The sequence below is a fragment of the Panicum virgatum genome, chromosome 6K (genome assembly GCF_016808335.1).
Source record: "Panicum virgatum strain AP13 chromosome 6K, P.virgatum_v5, whole genome shotgun sequence".
NCBI lineage: Eukaryota > Viridiplantae > Streptophyta > Magnoliopsida > Poales > Poaceae > Panicum > Panicum virgatum.
This window is the reverse complement of record NC_053141.1, coordinates 41384116-41397495: the sequence shown is the minus strand read 5'-3', so window position 1 is coordinate 41397495 and position 13380 is coordinate 41384116. Positions and strand designations below refer to the sequence as shown.

Below are 13380 nucleotides of genomic sequence, written 5' to 3'. Positions count from 1 at the left end.
ATGGTTATACACTTTACAACAATTTTTGTGCCATCTTAGGCCGCACGAAGGTACGTGCAACCGCGGCCAGCAGGTATGAGGCATCCTCTCCAAACGCAGCAACCGCCGGCAAGCCGGCAACCGCCACGATATGAGGGCGCCCGTACATATCCGCCGCCATGCTCCCACCTCCTCCGCAACTTCCACTTCCATTTTCCAACCTTCCCGATCGATCTGCTGGCTCGCCATGGCCACTCCGGTACAGCCCGCCGCGTCTCCTCCTCCTCGCCCTCCGCCGCCGCCGCCGCCACCGCCGCCGCATCGTCCTTACCACGACACGACGCTCACGCTGGCGCTCGCGCTGCCGCCTCCCCCGTTCGCCTGCGCGCTCTCCCCGAGGCCGCTGCAAGCGCGGAGGCCGCGGGCGGACGGCGTCGCCTCCTCCTCCTCCTCCGCGTTCGCCAGGGTGAGGTCCTCGCCCACAGGGGACCCGCCGCCGTGCACCGAGTGCGGCAAGGTGTTCAAGTCGTGGAAGGCGCTGTTCGGCCACATGCGGTGCCACCCGCAGCGCCAGTGGCGCGGGATCACGCCGCCGCCGCACTTCCAGCACCAGGCCGTGGGCGGCGCGCACCTCGCCGTGGCGGCGGTCGCGGGGGACCAGTTCACCGTGCAGGAGCGCGAGACCGCCGCGAGCCTGCTCATGCTGTCCGCCGCACGCCCCGGCGTCGGCAAGGGCAAGAAGAGCACCCTTGCCACGTCTAGCGCGAAGAAGGAGAGCTGCAGCACGCCGACGACCGCCGGCGCGCCGCCGCCCAGGTGCGACGGCCACAAGTGCAGCGTCTGCGCTCGGGGGTTCGCGACCGGACAGGCTCTGGGCGGGCACAAGCGATGCCATTGGGAGAGGGATTGCGCGGAGGGGATGGCGGTTGCAGCACCCAGCAGCTGCAGCACGTTGGCAGCGTTGTCAGGAGCGGCGCCGGCCACCACGCTGGACCTCAACCTGCCACCGCCGGGGACGATGCCGCCGTTGCCACGGAAGATCGACGAGGACGGAAGCTTGAACGCGGCGCTGGATTTGAGGCTTGGGCTCTAGAGTTGGCGCATGTAATCTATATGTGCACGTGTGTACAATGTTGGTAGCTTTGTCTGTACATTTTCTAGGAGGCTGATTCAGAGAAAGGAACTTTTCTGATCTATCTGAACTGGCGACTTGCTTAATCTGAACTATCCAGTGTACTAACTGTAAGTCTGTAACATATCCGTGTATATGTTTAGCTGATGTGTGGTAATATATGTTGGAATAACATGAGTTTCTGTCTTTTTTTTTTGTGTGACACGATGCTATGTAGCAATCTCTGTATCGTTGTTCAAGTTCAATAATGTAGTTTGACTTGCATTGTGTCGTCAGATCTGCAAGTCAAGGAGCAGTACATGTAGTATGTCGTAGTTGGCCAATTGATCTTTCGTATGTAGCTATGACACCTTCCAACTCAAGCTATTGCAACTAAAATAGCTCGCGCATATCCAGATTAGATCATGTAAGCTCTTAGTTTTGTGTTAGCTATAATTAATACTACTAAGTAATAACGTTGAAGGAAGCTTCTTAATTAAGTTGGCAACATCTCATAGCATGGTAAATTGGTAAAGCCGGACCTTAAGTTACCCAAAAGTATAGCAGTAGCTAATAGGCTGTCATGATGCAGCCTGATAACTAGTACATCAGCAACCAGACATGAAGCCCGTGAATTAATCACATCAAACGTGCATGTTCTTGCAATCGCAAGCTCATGGTTATAGGCTCGACGGCAATGGAGGTTTAGCACCGATCCCCATCTTATCTGCGTGGTCGCGACTTCCTCCAGTAAACCAGTTACAAATAGGTGATAATATTCTGTGGTTGTTCTAAGCCAACAGTTCTAAACTTTGGTTGCAGCCATGAAAATGTATAGACACTGCACTACTACTTGATTATTAAACCATTCATTCAGACGTCCCGCCCGAAAGTTTGCTGTTTGCTTCGACGGTTGCCGTTTCTTGCGCTGCGTGGTTGCATTTGTGATGCTGTTGATCCTGGACGGCGCGAGCATGTACATGGTCGCACGATGCGCATTGGATCCCTAGTAGGAGTAGAAAGAAAAGTTCTGGTTCCAGACGCTCGGGCGGCTCGTCGTGTTCGCGAGCCTTTCGGTGTAAAATGCAAGAAATAAAACCAGGTTCAGAAGCAGCTGGCGGTTGTTGTCTGCTTGCACAACGCCCAGTATGTTAATTTAATTTGGAACATACCTGAGAAAAGATGACGATGATCTGCCCCCCCCCCCAAAAAAAATTGCTCGAATGGCATTTCTCATAAACCATGTAGTACAAGGAACTCTCTTTCCATGGACTTTTCTTGAATCACCAAACTTTCATTGGAGTATTACGCCACAGTTGGGTGGATTCACTGGCCCGAGACATGCACTAAAAATAGCTGCATCTCCGGATAAGCATTGCGCACGAGCGAGCTTTTTTCTAAATCTAAAGAAGAAAAGATCGTATCTTCCAGCTAAGACCGCGCCAAAAATTGCTCGGATGCTATTCTCGGCCATGGCTAAAAGGGTGGCATCGCCAGCTGCAACTGCCCCCCCGAGGGGCGGCAGCGGGGGGCTATAAGAGGCCGCCGGCCGCGGGCGCCTCGCCTCTCTTTTTAACCACGGTTATGAGTTTGACCCGTCCCCTGGGTGGACGGCGAGTTGAGCCTGTAACTGGGGATGGCGCCGGCCAATCTCGGCCGTCGGCTCGGCGGCGGTGAGGCCGCGGCCGCTCGTGGGTCTCCTTCCCGGCCCCGGCCGGAAACAAGCTGCTCCTCCCTCATCGCCGCCACCCCCCGCGCGCCGCCCGGACTGAACGGTGAGTTCCGATGCCGCCCTGGTCTCAATGTCGGTGTGCTGCTCTGATTGCGGTGGAGGGGCGCACTGCGGCTGGCTAGTGATTTGATTCAGCCCTGACTTTTAATCTCCTCCAAAATTTTGGGTTTGGACTTTGGAGGATGCGGAGAATTTTATTATGTTTGTGTGTAATAATGTGGTTCGAGCAGTACTTTTTTAGCTCGTTGCTGGGAATTTTTTTGGGGGGCTTTTATGATGGAATGAGCAGGATTTTTGAACATTGCCGTTGTATAAGAAAAATTGATGCAAGCTGCAGGCGGCGGTGTAAGTTTTATTTGATTGTTATGCCTATAATTGGTTACCAATGTCCGATGAACTTGGGAGAGGCCATGGAAATGATATAGAGCTCCTTACTCAATTGCCTCCTGCGTGTAAGATGAACAAATGAATTAATACAAATTGAATCATGTGGCTTAGTTTGAATTCTGGTTTGTACCATTCCGAACAAGCAGATACACCCGGTTTTAGTTTATTTTGTTTTTTAAAGACAGTTTCGTTTTGTTTTCTGACTGTTTGTGTTGGATTTCTGCTTAAGCAATAGCATGTACTAAATATAGTGGAATGTGCCTGTTTTGTCTCTCCTCATATTATTAGACCAGCATATACTCAATGATATCCTTATGTCTGAAGTAAAAAAAACAAAAAGGCACTGAATTTGAAATTCTATAGCTGATCCTTGTGTTCGAATGAAACCAGAATTTACCTATCCTTTCGTTTAGTTGGCAGAGCTGTAACAATAGTATGTGGATGTCAACCTCCCACAAATTAGCCATTTCTAGCGCTGGGTTTATAATTACTTTAACTAGCCTATCAACCCGTGCTCCCGCACAGGCTAGTTAGAACTAATATAAAAATAAAGCTTATACTCCCTCCGTTTTCGTTTATTAGGCGTACCAAGAAGGATCATAGAAACCAAGGTTTGTGTTAATGCTGTGGAGATTTGCATGTCTGGATGCAAATGTCGCTTCGATTCTAGAGAAAGCATGCATGGCCGCATGCAGCTAGCCTATTTTTCCCACCGTGAAAACCTGCATGGCTTCCGTGATTTAATTCACCTCGGACCGAGCACCATCATTACTGGAGTCGGAGGAGTCTCGAGGCTGCACGCCCTATATTGGAAGAAAAGCACAAAACGCTCATACGCCTAATAAACGAAAACGGAGGGAGTAGCTAACAATTATAATTGTCTATCTCACGCTCTCTTTCATCTATTAAATGTTCTAACACATACCCTAAAATACATATTTATCATTATCTAGTTGCAATAGATTTCATTTTCCATCACACCTCCATATGTGTTTAATATATATTTAATTGAACTATTTATTTGTGAATTGGTATTCTTATCTCCTCCATATGTGTTTAATACATGATGACATATTTCATGGGTAGTATTTTTATATAATAATATATTAATAATGATAGAAATAGTAATTTAGAATTTTATATTGGTGCACTTTAATATTTTGTTATAATTATATAATTTAGATTCAGATTTAGAGGTTACTTTAACTTTTAATAATGACATAATTGGATAACTTATATGCAAATTTAGGGGGTTATTTGCATTATTTTTATAATAGCATAGGTGGGTAATTTATACAAAGATTAGGGGATTACTTTAGATTTTTTTATTGTGGCATAGGTGGGTAATTTTGATACATGTTTAGGAGGTTACTTTAGTCTATTTTCATGATGATAGAGGTGGGTAATTTATTATAAAAGATAATAGATCCAGTGACTATTATGATTAGAGTTGTAGGATATTGATGGCCGGATGTTTTTGATTTTTGTGAGAATTTCTAGGATTTCTTTATTTTTTTAGAGTGTCCATATAGGATCCTAGGTGGCTTTACGTGAATGCTTTAAAAGGAACACCCAATTAGTAATAGTAAGGTATGCTTATTATGTACTATAGTCTTGATTGAGCACATGGGGATCTTGTTAATTTCCTCCTAATTGGTTGGTCCTGCCTTTTCCTTACTCATTTTTATATAGACATGGTGAAATAATCGTGAACTGTGCAAGTCACTGAGCTTTTTTTTTATTGTTTTCAGGATCTATGCCAGTTAGATGTGTAATGACTAGCACTCAGTATTAGATGTCACAGCAGCTTAATGTGCACTTGGACATGCTAAGCCATCAGTAGTTAGAAATTTATCCAACTGCCATAAGTTGGAAAACTTGGTTTAGTCTCCCTCTTATTGCCAGCTCAACTAATGCTTGCCAGGGCACAAGAGAGGAGGTAGCAGCTATTACCGACAGTTTCTTCATAACAATATATGCCTTGGAACACTGGCAGTCCTGTTAAGACACAGATGGCTGTTGCAGTTCTGGATCACAGCTTGAGCAATGATTACCCCTCGAAGAACATAACTGAGGGGAGGTCCCTTAGCTGGAAGCGTGTGTTTGTTCAAACTGACAATGGTTCTGTTCTAGGCATTGAACTAGAGCCAGGAGAAAATGCACACACTGTAAAAAAGAAGATGCAGATAGCCCTTAATGTATCCACTGAGGAGAGCTCACTGACATTTGGTGATCAAGTTTTGAACAATGATCTCAGCTATGTTCTGAATGACTCGCCATTACTGCTCACCAGAAATCACATGCATAGAAGCTGCTCCACACCTTGCCTCTCTCCCAAAGGGGAAGGTCAGCAGCGTGATCGAAGTAAAGTTATTGAAATCCTTGGCTGTTCAAGCCCTTCTGCTGCAATGAAACAGCTGGTTAAGGATATCATCAGGGGAATTACCAATGGTGTTGACCCAGTAGCTGTTACTGGTGGGATGGGAGGTGCCTACTATTTTGGGGATATCTTGGGCCAACGTGTTGCAATTGTTAAACCTACTGATTAGGAACCTTTTGCTCCAAATAATCCTAAAGGTTTTGTGGGGAAGACTCTTGGGCAGCCAGGCCTCAAAAGATCAGTACGGGTTGGTGAGACAGGGTTTCGAGAGGTTGCTGCATACCTCCTTGACCACAAGAATTTCACAAACGTTCCTCTTACTATGTTAGTCAAAGTTACCCAAAGTGTGTTTAATGTGAATGAAGATGTTAACTGCAAAAATAAGACCAGTAAGAATAGATCGTAGGCTCATAGCAAGATTGCCTCATTGCAGCAGTTCATTCCACATGACTATGACGCCGGTGACCATGGAACATCAAGCTTTCCTGTATCTTGCATTCACAGGATTGGCATACTTGATATTAGAATCTTCAACACCGATAGACATGGTGGAAATCTTCTAGTCAGGAAGCTTGACAGTGAATCTGGTCGGTTTGAAGCACAGGCAGAACTCATTCCGATTGATCATGGTCTCTGTCTTCCAGAAAGTCTGGAAGATCCTTACTTTGAGTGGATTCACTGGCCGCAGGCATCTATTCCTTTCTCCGAGGAAGAACTTGAGTACATCAGAAATATGGACCCTATAAAGGATGCTGAAATGCTTCGCATGGAGCTGCCCATGATTCATGAGGCAAGTCTTAGGGTGCTGGTCCTCTCGACAACATTTCTTAAGGAAGCTGCAGCTTATGGCCTCTGCTTGTCTGAGATAGGGGACATGATGAGCAGGCAGTTCACTGGGAAAGAAGAGGAGCCTAGTATGCTTGAAGTTCTGTGTATGGAAGCAAGGAACTGGGTTAAGGAAAGAGAATTACTTCTACCAGAAGGTGACTTTGAAGAAGATGACGACAATGATGATTGTGATACAGACTTCACCCAGTTCGATCTTGACTCAGGAGATGATGCAGCTACATATGAAGCATCATTTTTCAACAAGTATGGGTCTATTGGGGTAAGTTGCAGGAACCCACTTTCAAAATTAACCGAGGGTAATGAGGACATCGAGGAGGATGAAAGTAACAAGGTGAGCCAGGATGATGTCGACACTTGCACCAGTCCAGTTCCTAAATGTACTCATTCCACCTCAAAATTGCCGGTCTCTTTGAAGGGGCTTTGCTTTAGTGGAAACAGCAAGTGCCGCAATGGTGTTCCAAAGAATAGGGTGAGTGCTAAAACTAACTATTGTAGTGGTTATCGTAGCGAGTATCAGTCTGCAGGTTGGAGCGCCAATGAGATGCTGCCTCCCAGCTCAAGTTTTGTGAAGCTGTCAGACTTGAATGCCATTGAATGGAGTGCATTCCTTGAAAAGTTTCAGGAGTTGCTCCCAAGCATGTTCCATGAGAGGAAGCAAACTGCAGCCTGCAGCCCATGGCTGACGCAGAGGCTGGGCACCTCTTGCCAGTTTTGACTTTTGACAACAAAGGTATGCTTCGAAGGTAACATAGGCCATGCCTGGGGTATGCAGCAGCCGGTGTGTTCGACCATGGTGTCAACAACCGGTCGTAGTGCTGGCCTACTGGTAGGTGTATTGAGAATAAGGCCATGAGATATTTGTGTTTCCAGCAGAATACTGTGGCGTCTGTGCATAGGTATAACTTATGGGTGGTGCATTTTTATTTCTGTATGTATGTTGTATGTCTGGTGACATTGAACATGATATGTGCTTTTATGAGGGAGTGTGATGGCATGCTCAGTTCTTGGTCATTGCCATTGTAAGTATTGTGGACAGTTATCAAACAATGGCATTTAGATAATACTGTGTACACACACATATCTGTTCTCTGTGGCATGTGCAGGCACATTGACTGAAGAATGATGCTGAACTTGCTTTGAAACATATCAACGACATACATCAGCACTCGTCCCTGTGTTTATCTGTAACTATGTATTCGCAATATCTTGTAACCTTGTTCCACGGTGCTGTTTCCACTTGTAGCTTCAGAAGTACTTCATCTTGTTTTGCATTTTGCTGCAGTAGTGCAGTGTCTTCACAACGCCCTCAGGTTTCTGAATGTACATTTTCTTCTGTTCTGCTGTTTGCATTCTGTTCCTTTTTGAACCCTGATTCTGTTTGTTTTTTATTCTGCAAAATCTCGTAACATGCTATCACTGCTCTATTCGAGTTTCTTTTCCTCTTTTTTGTTACTGACTGATTAGATATTGTTTGCCATCATTTTTACAGGATCCGTTCAGATGGGCATTGTTTTCAAGTTGCTGTAGTGGTAATTGGTAAAGCAAACCATCATGTCCATAAGGTAAGAATGTGCCATCATCTCCTGCTGCTGCATCAAAATAAGTTTTGAACGTAAATTGCTGCGTAATTATTGTTACCTTTGATGATTGTTGTCAAGAGAGAGAGAGAGAGAGCCATTAGTCCAGTAGGACATATATATAGCCAGTATATGGGCCAATATGGGCCTAGATGATATATGGGCTGTAACACCCCCCCTCAAATTCAAGGCGGATCAGAAGCATTGAGTTTGAGCAAATGAAGTCGATGATGCTCTCGAGTTTGTGCTTTGGTGAAAAAATCCGCAAGCTGCAATTCTGATGGCACATACTGAAGATCAATAGTTTTCTGTTGACAATGAGACTGTGTAAAAGATGCATCAACACCAATATGCTTAGTAAGTTCATATTTCACATGATCATTAGCAATCTGAATGGCTCCAGTGTTATCACAAAGGAGAGGTGTGGGGGTATCACAAGAAACTCCAAACTCGGCCAATAACCATCGAAGCCAAATAATCTCAGCAGTAGTAGTAGCAAGTGCTCTAAGTTCTGCCTTTGTACTAGAGCGAGAGACAGCAGCCTGCTTCTTGGACTTCCATGCAAGAGGAGAAGAACCAAGAAGAATGCAATAACCAGAGACAGAATGACGATATGTTGGATCACTAGCCCAAGTGGAGTCCGAGTAAGCATGAAGATGAAGTGGGTTACCACGAGGATATAGTAAACACTGAGAGGAGGTCCCCCGTAAGTATCGCAGCACACAAAGCAAATGCCCAAAGTGAACCGAAGTTGGGGCACTCACAAACTGGCTCAAAATATGAACCGCATGAGCAATATTAGGCCTTGTGACGGTGAGATAAACAAGGCTGCCAACAATGCGACGGTAGCGAGAAGGATCCTCAAGAGGGTTACCATCAGTAGGCCGAAGCTGCAAGTGAAGATCCATAGGAGTAGCAGCTCTGCGATTATCAGTAATACCAGATCGGGCAATGAGAGCTTGAATGTATTTAGATTGAGAGATATAATACCCCTTTTAAGAATGCAAGACCTCAATTCCCAAAAAATAACTGAGTGGACCCAAATCAGTCATATGAAATTGTTGACTAAGATGCTTCTTGATGAAGAAAACATGCTCAACATCATCACCCGTGATCAGCATATCATCAACATAGAGCAGAAAAAGAGTACAACCGCGTGGAGAAATATGAACAAATAAGGCTGGATCATGAGAACTAGGTGAAAAACCAGCATCCATTATGACAGAAACAAATCTCTCAAACCAAACACGAGGAGCTTGTTTGAGGCCATATAGGGCACGACGAAGACGACAAACATAACCTGGAGGAGCATCAACACCAGGAGGTGGTTGCATATAAACTTCCTCATGTAAATCACCGTGAAGAAAAGCATTTTTGACATCCATCTGAGAGATAGTCCAAGAACAACTAGCAGCCACTGCAATCATAGTACGAACTGTAGTCATATGTGCAACTGGTGCAAAAGTCTCATCATAATCTCGCCCCTGAGTCTGCTGAAAACCTCGAGCAACAAGGCGAGCTTTGTACCTCTCAATAGACCCATCTGATTTGGTCTTGATTTTGAACACCCACTTACATGTAATAGGGACAGCATGTGGTGGCAAAGGAACAATCTCCCAAGTACCAGTGCGGTCAAGTGCAACAAGCTCCTCTGACATAGCAGACTGCCACTCAGGAACACCAGAAGCTTCCTTGTAAGTAGATGGTTCAGCTAGCACAACACTCACACGTGGAAAACCCAATCGATCAGGAGGCTCCATAGTGGTACGATCTCATAAATTATATCTTGGACCAACCTGTGACTCATCAGAAATAACATGAGACTCATCAATATTGTTAGATTCATCTAAAACAGGAGTATTAGGACTGGCCGAGGGGGGATCAGACGGAGGCACTCTAGGACGACGAGTGTAAACCTGCGTGACAGGGGGTTTTGATGGTGGGGGAGGAGGTGGAGGTGGGGGTGGGGGTGGGGATGGTGGTTGACATAGAGGCTGTGGGATTGGTGGCGGAAGACACATGAAAGTTGTGGACTCTGTGGGAGAATATGAGGATTGAGTGGAGGAGTTATAAAAGAAAGGGCATTTCTCATCAAAAGTCACATCACGTGAAATACATATACGACGAGAGGAAGGATCATAGCAACAATAACTCTTATGTTCAGGACTGTACCCCCAAAACACACACTCAACTGACTGAGCAGTCAACTTTGTCCGCTCACGAGGGGCAAGCAGGACATAACATGTGCAACCAAAAACCCTAAGATGGTCATAGCGAGGTGAAGTACCAAACAACACTTGACCAGGACTTTTTCCAGTCAATTTGGATGATGGTTGTCTATTTATGAGATATACTGCAGTGGAAATAACTTCGCCCCAAAAGTGAGAAGGAACAAAGGAGGAAATCAGAAGGGTTCGAGCAGTCTCAATAAGATGGCGATGCTTGCGCTCAGTAATACCATTCTGAGCGTGAGCACCAGAACAAGAAAGTTAAGGAAGAGTACCCTCTGAAATTAAAAACTGACGAAAAGCACCAGATAAATACTCACCACCAGAGTCAGAATGGAAAACTTTAATGGGAATGGAAAACTGTGTATGTATCATACGAACAAAAGATTTGTAAATGGCACACAACTCGGAACGATGTTTCATAAAATAAATCCAAGTATACCGAGAGTGATCATCAATAAAAATAACATAATATTTATGACCACCCTTAGTTGCAAAAGGTGCAGGGCCCCATACATCTGAATGAATAAGATTAAAAGGTCTAGCTGAATGAGATGTACTAGAGGAATATGTAAGTTGTATCTGTTTGCCAAGTGTACACCCCTTACACTGAAAGCTAGACTCAATAGATGTTTGACCTAGACAACCACTATTTATTAAGGTCGACAAGCGAGACCCACATAGATGACCCAGACGATGATGCCACTTGGCGAAGGATGAGGCAGATGATGCAACGGATGATACACGAGCGGTAGAGCCAGCGGAAGAAGGAAGACTCAAGGTGTCCAAGATGTAGAGGTGAGAGGAACCTCTACGGCGATGGCCAGTCCCAATAACAGTCCCGCTTCGACGATCCTGAACAAAACAAGATGAATCATCAAATCCAATGAAACAATTCTGACCTGTAATCTGGCCTACTGAAAGGAGATTCATGGACAATTGAGGTACAAGAGATACATTAGGTACAGTAAAGTGTGCAGTGGAAAGTGAACCCTGATGAGTAATAGAACAAGAAGTACCATCAGCTGTCTGAACAGAAGTACCATCATGGACAGTTTTGCAATCAACCAACTGAGATGAATCAGAAGTCATATGAAAAGAGGCGCCAGAATCAAGGACCCAAGAAGACTGAGAAGCACCAACAGGTGAAGCAGCAGCAACAGACACAGAGCCCCTAGGAGTGGCAGTCGTACCGCAACCACGAGCAGCACGACGAGCACGATAATTAGCTAGTTTCTCCGGATACTTGCTGAAACAATTCTCTGAACGATGAGTAGTCTTCTTACAATGCTCACAGGGTGTAGAAGAACCACCAGCAGATGTACTAGCCTTCTGAGCAGCTGCAAGAACACTATAAGGTGCTATCACCGAAGGAGCAGGTGACAAGGAACGAAGTCGAGCCTCTTCTGCAGTCAATGAGGCTAACACATCTGAAATAGATGGAGTGGAAGATGTATTAAGAAGCTGCACACGAACAGGTTCAAATTCAGACCTTTAATCCCATAACAAACTGATACATCAAGAACGGCTCAATGAACTTGGTCTTCTTAGAACATCCATCACATGCTGCAGTAGACGGAGGAACCATGGACAGTACAGGTCCCATGAATCGATCAAAGGCATTATAATAGTCATCAATGGTCATGTCATCTTGTTGAAGTCCACGAAGACCTTGCATCAAAGTGTGCAGATGAGCACCACTGATCTGAACAAATCTTTTCTTTAGATAATCCCACATCTCCTTGGCAGTCCGGAAAGGCGCAAGACTCATCATGAAAGATGGCTTAACACAGTGACTATGGTAGTCTTAACCCTGCCATCATCATTAATCCAAGAAGTGACTACTAGCATTAGAATTATCTGTCGCAGCAACCGGTGCAGTGCCAGTAAGATGTGACGCAAGACCATAACCACCTATGGTCTGAGCGCAAAAAGCCCATTCTCTGTAGTTGTGACCATCAAACTGCAGTGGAATTTGAATGGCACTAGGGTTCGACATGTTGAAGCAAAGATGAGACAGAGAGTAGATGTCACCGTGAGGAGGTAGCAGAGGACCACAGAGGAGGCGGAATCACCACAGCAGCAGCAGACGGGAGGCCCAGATCGAATCCGCGACGGACGGACGAAGCAGGGGCGGACGGATGTCACTGACGGACGGAGCAGAGGCGACGAGCCGAGGACGACGCGCGGAAGACGGCACGGATGGGTGGCGCGACGAGCGGGCGGGCGGATCCGCGACGGGGACGGAGCGGACAGGGGACGCCGACGAGGACGGGGACGGCGCGGACAGGGGCTGCCTGACGGCGCAGCGGCGACGGGCCGCGAGCCGCAAACGGCGGCCGCAACAGGCGGCGGGAATGGGGCCGCGACGGGCGGCTGGATGGCGACACCCTGCCGCAACGGGCGGCCGTACGGAGGCGACGACGACGCTCAGCCGCGACTGGCGGCGGGACGAAGACGACTGCGCCGCACGTGCGGCGGCCGTAACGGGGCCGCGAGCAGCGGCAGAGAAAAAAAATGGATCTTTAGGTGGGAATTGGATTAGTCTAATCCCAACCCTAAATCATGCTCTGATTCCATGTTACCTTTGATGATTGTTGAAGAGAGAGAGAGCCATTAGTCCAGTAGGACATATATATATAGCCAATATATGGGCCAATATGGGCCTAGATGATATATGGGCTGTAACAATTATATCTAGGTAGAGAACCGAACCTAATCGAGGATCTTCAGAGAAAGAAGCATTGCCCCTATATGCTCATCAAATGCGTTGGAGAAATGGAGACCTTCAAGAACCTGAATTTGCAGAACCGACGTGAGGTTCAATCAAAGAAGGAAGGATCCATTGGGAAGTACAAGAGCCGCATCCGATCACCGATGTGTTGCCCCCCTTAACTGACGACTGATGTTGATTGTGAACAGCCTTCATGACTTACATTACAGAGGAAATTCAGTTTGTGAAATCAATTATTTAGTTCCTCAGGATTTCGTTTTTTTTCTTTTCTTTTTTTCGCAATTTTCATGTTTCCTGGATTGCTTCCAATTCATCAGAATCTGCAGCATCTCATGTCATGGACTCATGGCACGCAGCACGTTCATTGCTCCCGCCATGCCATCCCATGGCCGCCGGCTCGACG

The 13380-nt window shown here is 46.2% G+C and overlaps 2 protein-coding genes across 2 annotated transcripts; both read left to right on the top strand.

The window, feature by feature from the left end:
* The first annotated feature begins 226 nt into the window (after nucleotides 1–226).
* On the top strand, nucleotides 227–1072 carry LOC120639334 (zinc finger protein ZAT3-like). The gene has a single exon (XM_039915299.1). The coding sequence runs from the start codon at nucleotides 227–229 to the stop codon at nucleotides 1070–1072; it is 846 nt and encodes a 281-aa protein (XP_039771233.1).
* Nucleotides 1073–2684: 1612 nt separating this feature from the next.
* Nucleotides 2685–7813, top strand: LOC120639239 (phosphatidylinositol 4-kinase gamma 7-like). Its single transcript, XM_039915223.1, has 2 exons — nucleotides 2685–2865; nucleotides 4961–7813. The coding sequence occupies exon 2, from the start codon at nucleotides 6323–6325 to the stop codon at nucleotides 7151–7153; it is 831 nt and encodes a 276-aa protein (XP_039771157.1). The 5' UTR covers nucleotides 2685–2865; nucleotides 4961–6322; the 3' UTR covers nucleotides 7154–7813.
* The last annotated feature ends 5567 nt before the right edge of the window (nucleotides 7814–13380 follow it).

Coding starts and splice junctions, on each gene's coding strand:
- LOC120639334 (XM_039915299.1), top strand. CDS start 227: ATGGCCACTCCGGTACAGCCCGCCGCGTCTCCTCCTCCTCGCCCTCCG.
- LOC120639239 (XM_039915223.1), top strand. CDS start 6,323: ATGGACCCTATAAAGGATGCTGAAATGCTTCGCATGGAGCTGCCCATG.